Source organism: Tamandua tetradactyla, chromosome 8 (genome assembly GCF_023851605.1).
Source record: "Tamandua tetradactyla isolate mTamTet1 chromosome 8, mTamTet1.pri, whole genome shotgun sequence".
Lineage (NCBI taxonomy): Eukaryota > Metazoa > Chordata > Mammalia > Pilosa > Myrmecophagidae > Tamandua > Tamandua tetradactyla.
In genome coordinates this window covers 123,031,928-123,046,089 of record NC_135334.1, presented here as the reverse complement: position 1 = coordinate 123,046,089, position 14,162 = coordinate 123,031,928, and the positions used below count along the sequence as shown (strand labels likewise).

General features: G+C 61.7%; 1 protein-coding gene across 4 annotated transcripts in view; it reads right to left on the bottom strand.

Annotated features, from left to right (window-relative positions):
- DGKZ (diacylglycerol kinase zeta) overlaps positions 1-11,297 on the bottom strand; it is a 42,662-nt gene extending 31,365 nt beyond the window's left edge. For 2 of the 4 annotated variants that reach the window (XM_077114554.1, XM_077114556.1), the window contains exon 1: positions 234-394. In XM_077114554.1, the coding sequence (XP_076970669.1) occupies positions 234-394 (161 nt within the window). Of the gene's footprint in view, positions 1-233; positions 395-2,279; positions 4,495-11,085 lie in introns of those variants that run through there. The other 2 variants (XM_077114552.1, XM_077114553.1) reach the window with 2 other exon arrangements.
- Between the last annotated feature and the right edge of the window lie 2,865 nt (positions 11,298-14,162).

Below are 14,162 nucleotides of genomic sequence, written 5' to 3'. Positions count from 1 at the left end.
TTCAGTCACGGCGGGGTCCCTGCTGGGGAGTTGGGGGCTGACCCCAGGTCCCGGAGAGGAGGTGCGCGAACCGGCCGGCGCTGGGAACGACCCCCCTCCACGCCGGCGCCAGGAGCCGGGGACGCGTCCCGCGCAGTGCCACCGCCAAGCGCGCAGGTGCCAGAGGCGAGGCCCCACTCGGTGCTGGTGAGGGGCCCCACGCCGCGGGCCCGCCCCGCCGCCGCCCGGCTCACCTGTGCCCGAAGAGTCGCAGTCCCGGGAAGCGCCGCTTGCTGAGGCGCCGCGGCGCCCTGTCCGGCTCGGGGCCCGCGTCGCGCTCGGAGCCGCTGGACGAGGCGGATGCCGACTCGGAGTCGCTGCTCCGGGCCTCGGGGCTGCCGTCCCGCGGCTCCATCCGGCCCTAGCCCCGGCCGGCGGCGGGCCCGCGCCAGACGCCCATGCCGGACCGGCGGCCGGGGCTCAGCACGCCCGCTCCGCGCCGCCCGCCGCGGCCATGGCGCGCGCTCGCTTCGCCCGCCCCGCGCGCCCCCGCGGCCCCCGCGCCCCCGCGCCCCACGCCCAGGTGCTCGGGAAGCGGCCGGCGCCGCGGCTCCAGGAAGTGCCGCCAGCCGCGGCCGCAGGACCCCGCATAGCTGGCCGGGCCGCTGCCTGCCCGCGCCGAGCACGCCCCCTCGGATGCGCGGCCGCGCCGAGTCCGCGGCGCCCTCTGCCGGCCGCACGCCGCGCCGCACGCCGCCGGGGAGGCCGGGGGCGGGGCCTGGCCCTGGGGGCGGGGGCGGGGGCGGGCTGGTGCCCGATGTGGTCCCGCCCCCCATGGAGGGGCTGGGCCGCCGGCCTCCGCGCGCGCACCCAGGAGCGCACGGGCGTGTCCTCGCCTTCGCCGTCCCTCGGCGAGTGACCTACACGTCCGCAGAGGTGGGCGCGCGGGGGCGGCGGCGGCCCCCTCCTCTTCCTCGGCCCCAGGAGCCCGCGCCCGCCCGCAGCCACGCACGGTACCCCCGGCTCGCGCAGGTCGCCCACGGACCGAGCCACGCGGCGCCCCCTGCGCACAGAACAAGCGTGCCTCTCACAGTTATGCTCACACACTGCTCGGGTGGGCACGCCAGCCCCTCACTCTCAGCATAAGTGCAAGGGCCGAAGTCCCTGCATGCACCGCATGCACCGCTACACAACACACACACTTCCCCTACAAAGCGGTCCTCCCACAGCTAATCCCACAGCTAATTTCCAGCCCTGTCACATGGCACGTTCCCAACACGACATCCGCCTGAACTGTGGGTCGCTTACACATGCACCAATCACCGCCACACCTCTTGCACACTCATACATGGGCAGCACCTACACCTCCCATCACAAACACACACCCACGGAAAACATGTCTTTCTCCTACACACCAAGACCCCCAGGTCAGAGGCTACGCACTGCCGCATCCCTTTTACACACATGAACCCCACCCAGAAATACACGGCTCGTGCACACGACCCCCACCCCCCGGGCAGCAGAGGCCGTCCCCTCAGTAGGTGCAGACAGCAGCTGGGACCTGAGCAGTGGCCAGCGGAGGTTTGGGAACGGGCAGTTCAGGCGGCCTCTGACAGCCCCATGGGACGGCAGAGACCACGACCTTCCCCCGTTCCAAACCGTGCACCCCAGCACCCACACCAGCTGCTGCTGTCCCTGTTCATGTGCCTCTCTGCAGAGCCACATCCGGTGTCACCCACACTTTCACCCTCTCATCCGAGGTGCTGGCAGCTCATTTTCCAGGCCCACTGGGGGCCCTGAAATGCAGACAAGTTTGTGAATTTGAGAAATAGCAGCACCCAGAGGCCAAAACACATTTCCAACTTCCTCCAAGTTTCCCACGGGCCTGGGAGGCCGGGAGGAGGACAGCGAGATCCCCAAGGAGGCCTGACACTGGACCTCCTGGGATGCTTGCGTCCCTTTGGGGCGGCTTCCCAATGGCTTCTACACCCAGCTCCGAAGGAGGAGGAGAGGGGGCCAAAGGCAGCAGAAGAGCCCTATGAGTTTGTGCAAGGGCCGACAGCTGGTTTAGAACTCGTCAGCCTCCAGCTCCACTGCCCCCTGCTGTCATCTCCCTCCATTCTTAGCCTCCTGTGGGCTCACACTGCCCCCCAAGAACCTATACATGAGAGCCTCCGCTCCCCCTGCCACGAATCCCCTTGCTCTTTTCTGTGCCTCCATGGAACAGCAGCCGTGCCACCCCCTTTCCCTGGAGGGACTGAGGTCCCCGGGGCCATTCCTGGGCCACCCCAAGTACCTACTGTGTCTGGGGGGCCTCGGCCGGGATCTGTGGCACATCCCAGGAGCGGTAGCGCCACATCTGCCTCAGTGCCCCCTGCTGCTCCCCGGCGCCTGTCCCCAGCGCCTCGGCGGGGCCCAGAGCTGCGGCCGCATTGCAGCCTCCCCCAGCACTGGGGCTGGCCCCCAGCACGCTCATCCTGCCCGGCCACTCTCTTCCTCTTTCGGCACTTCCTGACAGAGGGGCCCTGCAAGAGGCCGACTGGCTTTCCCGACAGACAGGACCACGGGCCTCACAGGCGCCTTCCGCTGGCTGGGGCAGGAGGCCTCCGGACCCAGGAGCTGCTCAGGAGGGCGAGGGGCAAGTAGGGACAAGCCCAACCCCGGAGCCAGAGCCAGCTCAAGAGGCAGAGGCTGCCAGGTAGCAGCCGGGCCTGTCCCGGCTGGAGGCTGTGTCCCTGCCCCCGCTGGCTTTCCTCTCCTCGTAGCCTCTCCCATACCCACCCCCTGGCCCTGCTGGGGTCTCCCACTTCATCCCAACCCTGAGTGAGCTGGCCCGGGGTGTCCAGTCCCTGCACAACTCTCCATCCTCAGCGCCTCTGCGTGTGCCACACCTGTGTCCATTGCAAAGAGCAACAAGGATGGCGTCAGAGGTGGGCCCCTGTCCTGCTTCTGCCACCCGCCAGATGCGTGATGTGCAGTGGGTGATAACCCTGAATCTCTCCCAGAGGAGGAAAAAGACAGGGTTTGAGCAGATACAATGAATACATATCATGGGGAGCTTTTCTGAGCCTCGGTTTTCCCATCTGTAAAATGGGAGGCCCACAGAGTTGTATGAGATAAAAAGGGACTTTACAAATTCACTCCTTCAACAAGTATTTACCAGTACCTTCCTCTCTGCATCAAGTGCTACAGAGCAGCAATTAGCAATGAACAAGGAAGTGGGGCTCTATCCTCATGGAGCTTCGATTCTAGTACAGAAGGCATCCAGGAAACAATCAGCATCTGATACAGTGGCAGGTACTGAGACACTCTGTAAAGAAAAATGAAGCCAAAATGCAGGGGGAAGAGAGTGAAGATGACGATGCCGTTGCGGTAGGGGGATCAGGAGCAGCTGCTCCGAGGACAGAACATCGCAGAAGAGAGCTGGGTAAATGGAGAGAGCCAAAGTACGTGGCTTCCTGGGACAGCAGCAGGCAGAAGGTGCAGTGAGAGGAAAGGCCACGGGTAGGAGTATATATGACGGGTCTGGAGAACAGCAAAGGGCCAGGTGGTCGGAGAGCAGGGAGCCTCCGAGACAGCTGAGCCGAGCAGCTCGTCCAGGTCATTGAGAGGATTTGGTAAATAAATGATAAGACAGGCATTTACTATTTATTATTAGGGTTGGCTCCGGGAAGGGAGGCATACCTTTCCCAAACAATCTTTCATCGACCTGCTCTATAATTAGTTCTTTAGGCGTATGCATGTTTGTTACCCCAGAAAGGCTGTGAGTTTCTAGAGGACAGAAATGGTGTCAGTTCAATCCAGTTCAATGAGTCCTTTTGCTACAGAACCTGCAGATTCAGGGATGCCCCCAGCCCTTAGAAACCTCAAGCTGGGGCTGCCATCCTCTTTCTATCCCTCATGACTGGAACATTGTTTCTAGTGGATTCTTGCTGTGTAATAATATTGCATTCTCAGGAAGGAGAATGGCTACTCTATCTGAGACAGCTCTCAGCCCTGGGGCTCTGAGCTGCAGTCCATTTGTTCAAATTCCAGCCCTTGCTTTTTTTTGACTCTGGGCAAGCCCCAGAGTATATATGGTAGCTCACTGAATTCTTTTAACAACTCTGTAAGGCAAGTGCTGTTATTTTCCTCCTTTTGCACATGGGGAAACTGAGAGAAACCACCATTAAGCTCGCTTGTCCAAGATCACCCAGCTGGTACGTGGTCGAAGTAGAAACCTAACCCAAGGCTGAGCATTGAACTAAAATTCCTCATTGCCCCTCCAGGGCTGGGGCTGGCACCAGGTGAGGGCCCCCAGGCTTGGCACCCACTTCCCCGGGGGTCTGCGTCCCCTTGCCTCTGAATTCTTTGAGGCTTATCATCTGCCCTGTGGCCGGTCAGCCTGCTCCAGGAGGAGGCCTCGGCTAAGGCCCTGCCTTCTCTCCCAGGCCCTCTCCGAGCAGCTTGAGCAGTTAAACAGAGGAAACAGGGCTGGGCTTGTTTTTCATTTGAGGCATCTGGCAGCCCTGGAGCAGCAGAGAGCAGGAAATGTGGCTCCGGGAGGGGAAGCCAGGCAGGCTGGAGGCTTCGCCAGCCCCCTCGGCCTGCAGTCCTGGAAGCTGTCAGTCTCAACCCTGCTTTCCCGGTGGGGCGGGGAGGCCGAGGCCGGGAGGGACAGGGGCGCACGGCCGCGGAGCCTGCAGTCGCCAGCACACCTGGGCAGTTCTGAGGACACCGTGTGCCAGCACGGGAGGGGGGAGGGGAGGCTGGGGACCCCGCGGAATCCACCTGGACCCCCAGAGGAAGAGGAATCTGGGTAAGGAAGTTATTTTGGGCTCGCCCTAGGGTGAGGTGCTCCACTTTCCGTGGCCTGGATGAGCAGGCGGGAGCTGGGGAGAAGCAGTGTACCAGGACACAAAGCAGCCCACAATGTGGACCTTCTTTGCTCTCAAAACCTGCCCAGCCAGCGTCCTTGGCCTGACCTTCATGGGTCCTTATGCTTTTTCTCTCCTGCCTCTTCTTCCAGCCTTTCCCTGCAGAGATTTTCTCAGAGTCCAAGCCATGCTGGGACCTGCTTCACACTAGGTGCTCAATAAACATTTCTTCCTTCCCCCTTGTTTTCACACTCCCTCCCACGCGCCACCCCCACACTTGCCAGCCCATCTGCTTATGCTGCTCCCCTCGCTGGGCCCGCCTTTCGTGGTTGGCCAGTCCGAAGCCCCCCAACCTTCAAACCCCAAAGCAAAGGAGGGACTTTGGAAAGAGCCCCAGACTCAGTCTCTTCATCCGTTCGCCCACGTTCCAGCCCCTGCTCTGTGACTCTGGGCAAGTCACTTGTCTTCTCTGGGCTCCAGAACCTTCCTTTACAAAACAAGAGGGCTGAACCAGAGGAGTTTTAAGATCTCTTCCAGCTTTGACAGATTCATTTGAATCTCCTTCCCTGATTCTAGGTTCCGCTCATTCGACAAATATTTTGTAAATAGCTACTAAGCTTTGAGCACTGTTCTAGAGTCAGAGCTCCAGCCTACCGACTGTCTCTAGTTCCCGTAATATCCCTGTATCATTTGATCTTCTGTGCACGTTGGTCTTGCCTCCTTGGAAGACTCTTGAACCCTATGTGGCTCGTGGCTCCTGGTAGGTGCGTGTTCTCCGAAACCTCCTATGGAAGTTGAAATAAGCTGAATACCGGTGTGCAAAAGGCTGAACCGAGGGAGGGAATCTGGCTTCCTGACTGCAGGAGTTACTGTGGCGAGGCATGGAGAATTTTCTACACGCACGTCCTTCCCTAGTGGCCAAGCCTGCGACCAAGGTATCTGCTGAAGCCCTTGGGAGCAACCCAGAAGGACTGCTGACACTGGAGACAGACGTACCTGCCACTGGGTTGCAGGGGCTGCCGCTGGGAGAGGGAAATGTGATGAGGCTCCTCTGGGCAGCCCCATTAAAGCCGCGAGCAGGAGGAAGCCTGGAGGAGGGGCGGGGGGGCCTTTTCTCCCTGGGGCAAGTGAGCCACGGGCCTAGCGCTGGCATCTCAGCAAACAAAGGTAGTCCCTCGACCTACACTCTCTCTTGGTCGCTGTCCTTTGGCCTCTCCCAGGTCCGCAGGCTGGAGGTGAGAGGCTGAGCAGCTGTCCCCTGCCTGCGGGTCAGCTGGCCCAACCCTAAGGAGCTTCCTCCTGCCCCAGAGTGAAGGCACCAAGCCCCCAGGACAGGGTCAGTAGGGCCCCCACCTCCAAGCCCCCTCCTTGCATGTGCTGGGTCATAAGCCCTGACTGTAACTTTCAGCCCCCTCCCTGCCCCTCTCCTCTTATTCCCCCCAGAGATACATGCACTTACTACAGAGCCCAAAGAAAAGATCTGGAAGGGTGACAGTCTACCCTCGGGAGCCGGGCAGTAAATAGGGCGTGGGCTTCGGAGCCAAGACAGATCTGAGCATGAATCCTGGCTCTGCCAGTTAGTGGCTGTGTGATCTCGGGCAGATTGCTTAACCTTTCTGAAGCTCAGTTTCTCCTCTGTAGAACAGGGCTAGAGCACCTGCCGATTGCAGTGAGGATTCAGCAAGTTTGCAAGGTGCCTGTCATGCTTCCAGAGTAGGTATTCCTCCTTACTGGGAAGGGCAGCATGGGGAACATGTTTAGATCTGAGGGGCTGCCCAGTGACCTAGAGACGCTGGTAAAGCACAGTGGGGCCGGCAGAAGCCTGGAGTCTGTGGCCCCAACTCATGTTTAACTGGAAGAGTCGCTTCCCCAGTCCTTGGAGCCTGTCTGAATGCTCTGCTCTGAAAATGCACCAACTGAGGCAAAGATGAGGCTCGGACCCAGACTCCCCAATGCCCAGCCCATAAGCTACACCAGAGAAGAGCTGTCCAAACGCCACTGCTCAAACAGGTCATTCCGGCTCCCAGGTGGCTTGCCCCCTGGTGCGGGGGTGGGGCAGGGGCAGCCAGGAACATGGCTCATACTCCCCACCGTCATGGGGTTGGGCCAGACCCCCGTCTCAGGGACCCCAGTCCCCACTCTGCCGCCCCATCTCCCAGCCCTGCCCTCCTTGGCCTCTGACTCACTGGCTAGCAAGAACCGCAGGTTCCAGAAGGGAGGACGGGGCTGGGCCTGGGCAGCCCTGCCCACAGGATGGACCCCCGGCTTCTGGTTTCCTCGGCCAGAGGCCCCCTCCCCCAGCTCCAGCGCCACTCCCCACCCACCCCCGGTTTTTGCATTTTTAATTCAGGACAGAATATGATCTCGCAGCTCCTTGCTTTATCCTGTTGCTATTTAAATTACAAATCGGCCCCATCTCCCTGTCACTCTGGGGTTATTTTTAGCCTCGGGTAAATAGCAGCAGGGAGAGTTGGATCAGGTGCCCCTCCCCTGAGGAGCCCAGTGTCGCAGCCATGGGCCACAGCAGGGGGCACCCTCCCCTGCCCGCTGGAGCCCTCCCCCACCCCCACCCCCTGACCAGCTGCTGCCCCAAGCCCCTCCCTGGGGGGTATGGAGCTGTGGGGGACGGGAAAGGCTGCAGTCTGGGACAAGCGCCCTGGCCCTGCCCTCAGTCCCCCTAAGCTCTGCATCTCCAAGTCCAGCCACAGACCCAACCCTCAGGGCTAGCCTCCTCCAGGTAGGCCCCCTGGACCTGCCGCCCCCTTCCCCCCACACACACACACAAGTTGTAGAGGGCAGACATCTTCTAAACTGCGTTTCACCCTTCCGGTGAGTCAAGAGCTGTATCCTCTTATGAGTCAGGAACTTTTTCTCTTATCTTTATAATCCTCCCAGTAGGTATCACGGTTCCTTTTTCCATACGAGGAAACAGGGTCCGAGATGCAAGCTGGAAAGGGGCAGGAATTCACATCCAGGTCTCTCTGGCCCCAGTCCGCAGAAGGGGCCACCGTGCTGCCTCTCGCAGGTGGAACGCGTGCCCCACTTTGCCCAGGGCCTCAGTAGATCCCTAAGGATCCCAGCAGCTGTCATTCTCCAGGTGCCAGCCTGTCCCGGCTACTGGGTCACCAGTTGGCAGACGACGGCTTGCAGGTCACATCCAGCCCGTTTTTGTGTGGTTCGTGGGCTAAGGATGGTTTTCACATGTTTTTATGGTTAGGAAAAAGACACAAAAGAATATTTGGTGGCAGTGTATAGTATATAAATTCAAAGTTCGGTATCTATAAATAAAGTTTTATTGAAACCCAGCCATGCTCATTCGTTTAAGTATTGTCTGTAGCTGCTTTCGTGCTAGTGGCACCCCTTCTTTCCTTGCTGCTATAAGCAACTGCGAGAGAGGCCATATGACCTGCCAAGCCTAAAATATTTACTGTATGACCCTGAACCGAGAAAAGTTGCCACTGCCTGTTCTAGATCTAATTTTCCTCAAGGGCAGGACTGTGTCCTATAGCTCTGCTGCAGCCAGTCCCCAAGCACTGAGCCAGCACCCCAGGACTGCTGCAAGGTCTTACTAGGACCTGGTGCAGGGACGCTCCTTGCCGACCACACCCCAAGGGTCCAGCACTCATTTTACCTCTTTCCCTCCTGCCCTGCCCTTACTTTTTCTTGCTAGCCTTCTTCACGGGTGGAACCAGCGGCTTCCAAACCTGCCTGGTCATCAGAATTCCTTGGGAGAGGCTTTTAAAGCTGAGAAGCCCAGGGACAGGCCTGGCCAGCCTGCATCAGGATGTTCAGGGACAGGGCTTGCCCCGATGCTGTGTGGGGGCCTCTGGCCTTGGCTCTGGAGGTCGCAGCTCTGCACCTCGTGCCTGGCCTGCTCTCTTGCGCCTCCCCAACGCCCCCGGGGCTGGGCCCACCTGCCACTTCTCCATCCACCCAAAGCCGCTGCCCGGGCCACGTCTATTTCTCAGAAACCCCCGCACCCCTAAAAGCTTCTAGAGCCCTGCGGAAGCCTCCATCCCTGCCAACGTCAGAGCCCGGCCTCCAGCCCGCTTCCGCTCCCAGCCCGCGCCCACGGGTTCTGTTGCCCCCACGCTGCTGCCGAAAAGCCTTTTCTCCCTGGGCAGGGCTTTCAGCTTTTCTTAGCAACCCTCACAGCAGGGTGGGAGGTTTGGCCTCAAGCCACAGCTCCGTGGAGCAGGGGCTGTGAAAAGGGCCACCGTGGGCCCAAGCCTCCCCCAGCTCCTGGGTGGGCTGTCTGAGGACAGCATCAGGCCGCTGACCACATGGGACGACAGCCACCCGGGAGGGCTCAGCCGGCCAGCACGGCCTGTTCCGCTGGGCTCCCTGGGCCAGGCCCCCCTGCCTCTTGCCGAGGGCCTGCTCTGCCCTTACGCAGGGGGCACCCCTGGCCCGCACGCCCCGTCCAGCTCTGGACCTCGGGCCGGGCTTCTGGCTGGGCCCTCAGGGTGTGCCTTGCCTGGTCTGCCCAGGGCTGAGGGAGGGAAACCTGCCCTGGTGCTGTCCCCTGCCATCCGCACACAGGCAGCCTGGGGGCCTGCCGTCCCCTTCATGGCTTGGTTTTCTTGCGTCCTTGGTGACCAGAGGCCTCTCGTCGGAGCTTGTGGAACAGCCTCTGTTCGGAAACCGTCCTGGGGTGGCGGCCTCCATGAGGTGCCCTAGCACCCCCACCCAGCCCTTTAACTCTTCTCCTCTCTTCATCTCCCCAGCCTCTGCCCCACCCTGGCTCCCTTCCTCGCTCCAGAGGCCATTTGTCCTTCACACACAGCCAAGGTCACCCGCTCACGTGGCAGCTAAAGCACTACGGCCCAGAGACAGAGATGGTCTCGCCCAAGGACCCAGCCAATCCCCCGGCCTCCTGGCTTCCAGGTTGATAACTCCTTCCAGGAGTCTGCACCCCTCCCCAGGGGACTGCCCGTGCCCTCAGCACCCCTCTCCCAGGTGACCGCCCATGTCCTCGGCAGCTCTCCCCCAGGTGATGGCTGATCTTCCAGGAGCTCTTCCGTCTGCAGCCAGAAGGCGTGAGACAGGCGGTGCCCCTCTGGCGCAGCGTTCTGGAAGCAGAACTTGGTGGTGGAGCTCAGGGACCCTGACACTTCAAACCCCAAAGGGGGCGGCAGGGCCGTGTGAGCCTCTGACCTCATGGTGGCAGGAAGCCTCCTGCCCTTCACCACCCTCCCCCAAGGCCTGGCCCTACTGCCCTCACTGCCGTCATGAGCAGCAGGGGGCCTTCAAACGGCCAGGCTGGGCCTGGGAGCCTCGGCCACCCCACGAGCCCCAGGGATTATAAGGTGAGAGGAAGCATGTCCTCTGCAGCCAGGTTGATGGCTCCACGGAGCACTCAGACCCCTGCAGCCCTACTGGGCCAGGGCCTTAGCGAGGCCGCCAGTCTCAGGCGGCGCTGTGGTCTGGTTGAGGAAGAGGAAGGTAAGCTCTGCACTGGACTACACCCCCCTCCAGTCCACCATCTGGATGCCCTCCTGAACCCCCGCGTTCTGAGGGCCGTCCCTCACTCATGCACCCCCTCTCCCCACCCTCCGTCATAAAAGCAGGCTCTGGTGCACTCCAGGTGAGTCTTCCAGGGGTGCTGTGGGCAGAGGTGGCAGAACTAGGGAGACGGAATCATTCACAGGCCCGGGGTGGGGGGCGGGCTGAGATGTTGGGAGCTCCATTGAGGCAGGGGGCACACGCTCTCAGGCCACTGGGCTGCAGGGTACCCGTTGCAGCCCAGGGCCCCAGGAGGAAATGCCTTTCCCTCACCCTCCGGGCGGTGCGGTCTCGGTGCCAGGGGCATCACACACACTGCTGCAAGCCCATGCCTAGCACAGGGTCAGCCCCTGGGAAAGCTGGGTGCATCCTGCTGAATTAGTGGGGCTGCTGCGCCCCAGAAGAAGGTTCTGGGAGGGGTCTCTCCAACTCTCCCCAGCTGATGGAGGTCTTGGTTGGCTCTCCCCCAGGCCCGAGCACGTTGCCTGCTACGCAGTGGGCAGTCAGGAAAGTACTGCTGAATGAACAGGGCTTTGCATTTTATCCAGAGAAGGGGTCTCAGGAAAATCCCCGCCCTCCCCGGGCACAGGACCGGCAGAGACCCCTGGCAGTCACTTCTGAAGCCCCACGCCTCCGGCGGCGCCAGACAAGCGGCGGGAGTCACTGACCGCCTGAACGTCGAATGAAAAGGGGGTGGTCCCAGCGCCGCGCCCCCCCGACGCCCCCTCGCCGCCACCCTCCTTACCTGTATGACACCTGCTTCCGTAGGTGCATCTGGCCGAACCGCTCCTCCAGCGGGGGCCCGGCGGCCATGCCCCGGGCGCCCTCCGGCCAGGGCGCCGGGACCTCGGCCTCCTCCCCGCGCCGGCAGCGCCGCCGCACCACCTCCTCCTCGGCCGCCCGGCTGCCGCCGGCCCCGGGCCCGCGGGGCCCTCCGCCGCCGGGCCCCTCGGCCATCCCGCGGCCGCCCCTCGTCGGGCTCCCGCGCCCGAGTTCAGAGGCCGCCTGCCTCCGGCGCCGCGCGACGCGGGGGCGAGGCCGCGCCGGGTGCCGCGCGTCCCGCCCGACGCCGGGCTCGCGCGCCGGGGAGTCGTGGGGTGCTGCGCGCCGCGCCTGGCAAGGACCCCGAGGGCCCTGCCGGCGTCGGGGGGCCGCGCGGGGAGCACCGGGGCGCCCCTCGGACGGCTGCGGCCGGAACCGAGCCCCGCGCTGCCGAGCCCCGGAGCTCACCTCCAAGACGCCTGCCCGCCCGCGGGGCCCCGGGGAGGGCCGCTCCGCCCAGCCAGTCCCGCTCGGGCCGCCGAGGGAGCGAGCCCGGCCCAGCCCGCGGCCCGCAGCGCGCCTGCCCGGGGCGCAGGGGCGGGGGGGGCGGGGGGGCGGGGGGGGGCGCGCGCCGGCCGCCCCCGGACCCCGCGGCCCGGCGGCTGCCAATCATCGCCCGCCCGTCACTCAGCCGCCGCGCGGCGCCCCCTCGCCCCGCGCCTTCCGGCTCCGGCGGTCGCCGCCGCGGCGGGCAGGTCGGGGAGCGGGCGGGGGCGGCGGCTGCAGCCCGCTTTAACCCCGTCGGCGCCACCCGGATTTTGAGACCCAGCAGGATCTGGGGAAGGGGCACAGCGAGGGGAACCCACCCAGCGAGGCCTTGCGTTGGGGGATGGACCTGATCGCCGGGGACGCTGTCTCTCTCGGCGGAGAGCGCTCTGCGGAAACAGGGACCCGCTCGGGGTGGGAGGGGACTTCTCCGACCCTGGAGCACTTCAAGGCCCGGCAGCCTCCTGTGGCCTGCGCCCCTGCAGCTGCAGGACCGGAGCCGCCCAGACTGCTGAATCAGCCTCCTGGGTCAGGGGCCCGAAGCTGATGGGAGAGCGCCTTCGGGTCCATCTTGAACTCCCCATCTTCTTCCCGTGGAGATCCCACGGCGCCCTCCCAACGCCCTCTTTGCATCATTTCCTCTAGTTCTTGGACAAGAACCTTACCCCTGGACTATGGTGGGACCCTGGGTGACATCTCAGTTTTAAGTCCTCCTGTTCACGGCCCCAGACTCATCTTATTTAAGTGGACATTTGACCATAGCATCTACCCTCCCCTCCGGCGGGGTGATATTCAGTGGCTCCCACTTGCCTATATTTTAGCCTGACATTCAGTCTTCCTGAATCCTACTGTCCAGCCTCATCCGTTTCCCTCCACTCACTGTACTCCATATTTGGAGGTCACTCACGCTGACCTGTCCATCTGAAACCTCTTCCTGCTGGAGTCCTACTCAAGTTCTGAGGCTCAACTCAAAAACCTCCTTTTCCAAGACGTCTCCCTGGAAGCTCCAGCTGAGAGGCACTCTCTCTCCTAGCCCCAGATCGCCCTCTGCACCAGATGTCAGTCTAGACCGTGGCTTATTTCCCCACTGATGGTGAGCCCTGGAAGGTGGAGGTGGGGAGTGGGCTACAAAGGGAAAGAGCTGTGCTGCTCAAGCCCCCCAGAGGCCGCCCTGCCCTCCTGTAGGCTCCCTCCTCTGTTCCTTCTCCAGTGGAAAACCTGTCCACTCCACAAAGCCCATCTCAAGTGCCACACCCCCATAAAGCCCCCTCTGATACCTCACTGCACATGCTGTCTCCTTCTTCAGCCCCGTAACTCTTTCCTGGGCCCTCTTTGGATCTCCTCTTCACACTCTAATAACTGACCCTGCATTTGATCTTCACCACAACGCACAGCCACAGTGGTGATGGGATTACTTTCTCCATGTTAGCATTGAGGACACTGAATTGTCAGTTAAGTGATTGATTTGCTCAAGATGACTCGGCGCTGAGTGGTGGGGCCAGGGTTCAAATCCATGTCTTCTGGCCCCAGAACTCATACCCCTTTCCCTCCCGCCTTACTGCCTGCCACACTGTAGCAGCCTCATGTCTGCTTCAGTTTCCCTTTAGTCTGTAAGCATCCTAAGGGCAGAGACAGGCCTGGTTCAGCTCCACGTTACACCCCTCACTTTGTCCAGCCATCTCACACAGATGAACGGAATTGCATTAAATTTCTTGGCCAGAGTAGCTTCTCCCTAGAGCCCACTTCTAAAGAAGCCCTGATGTGGGAGGGATTAGAGGAGCACCCGAGGGAGCCCCAGCCTCTAGCCGCCCTTGGGATTGCCCTTCTAGGATTCTTGGCTCCTGTTTCCAGGCAGTCTGATGCAAGGAACCTCCTACACCGTGAATTAAGGTAGCTCTGGCTGGGCTTGACATTCTCTCACCAGCTGCCTAGCCACTGGGTTTCCAGGTTGGTTTTTGTTTAGCTCTTTCCTGCCGAGCTCTCTCTCAGTCCTCTTTTAAAGTGAGGCTTCCTTCCTCTATCCTTAGACCTCTCCATTTGGACCAAATGCTGAGGACATTCTTTTAGCTGTGGTCCCACCTCCCATCCCCTGACCAGCCCCACCTGGTCTGCAGCCTTCGATAGCTGGAGCTCAGTCGGCTCAGCACCTCTAGCCCACCATCTCTGTGCTGAGAAAATAGCTATTGTCTCTTGAGCGTTTACTGCATAACCGACCTTTTGCTAAGAGCTTTATTTGCAAGCTTTTCATTGATCCCTCACAGCAGCTTTAATGTGGGTGGATACCAATTTAGAGAAGAGGACAATGCAGCTTGGCAAGGTTACGTACAATGCCAAGGTCACACACTCACGCAGCAAGGACAACAGAGCTCACACTCTCAGCCGCCACCCTCATGACTAGGCAGCTCAGACCCCCTTGGAGCCAAGCTCTCAGCCAGTCCCCTCCACCACCTGCAAAGACCCAAGGAGCTCCTGCTCCCCACTTCAGACGGATGCCCATGCACCTGGGCTCATCCG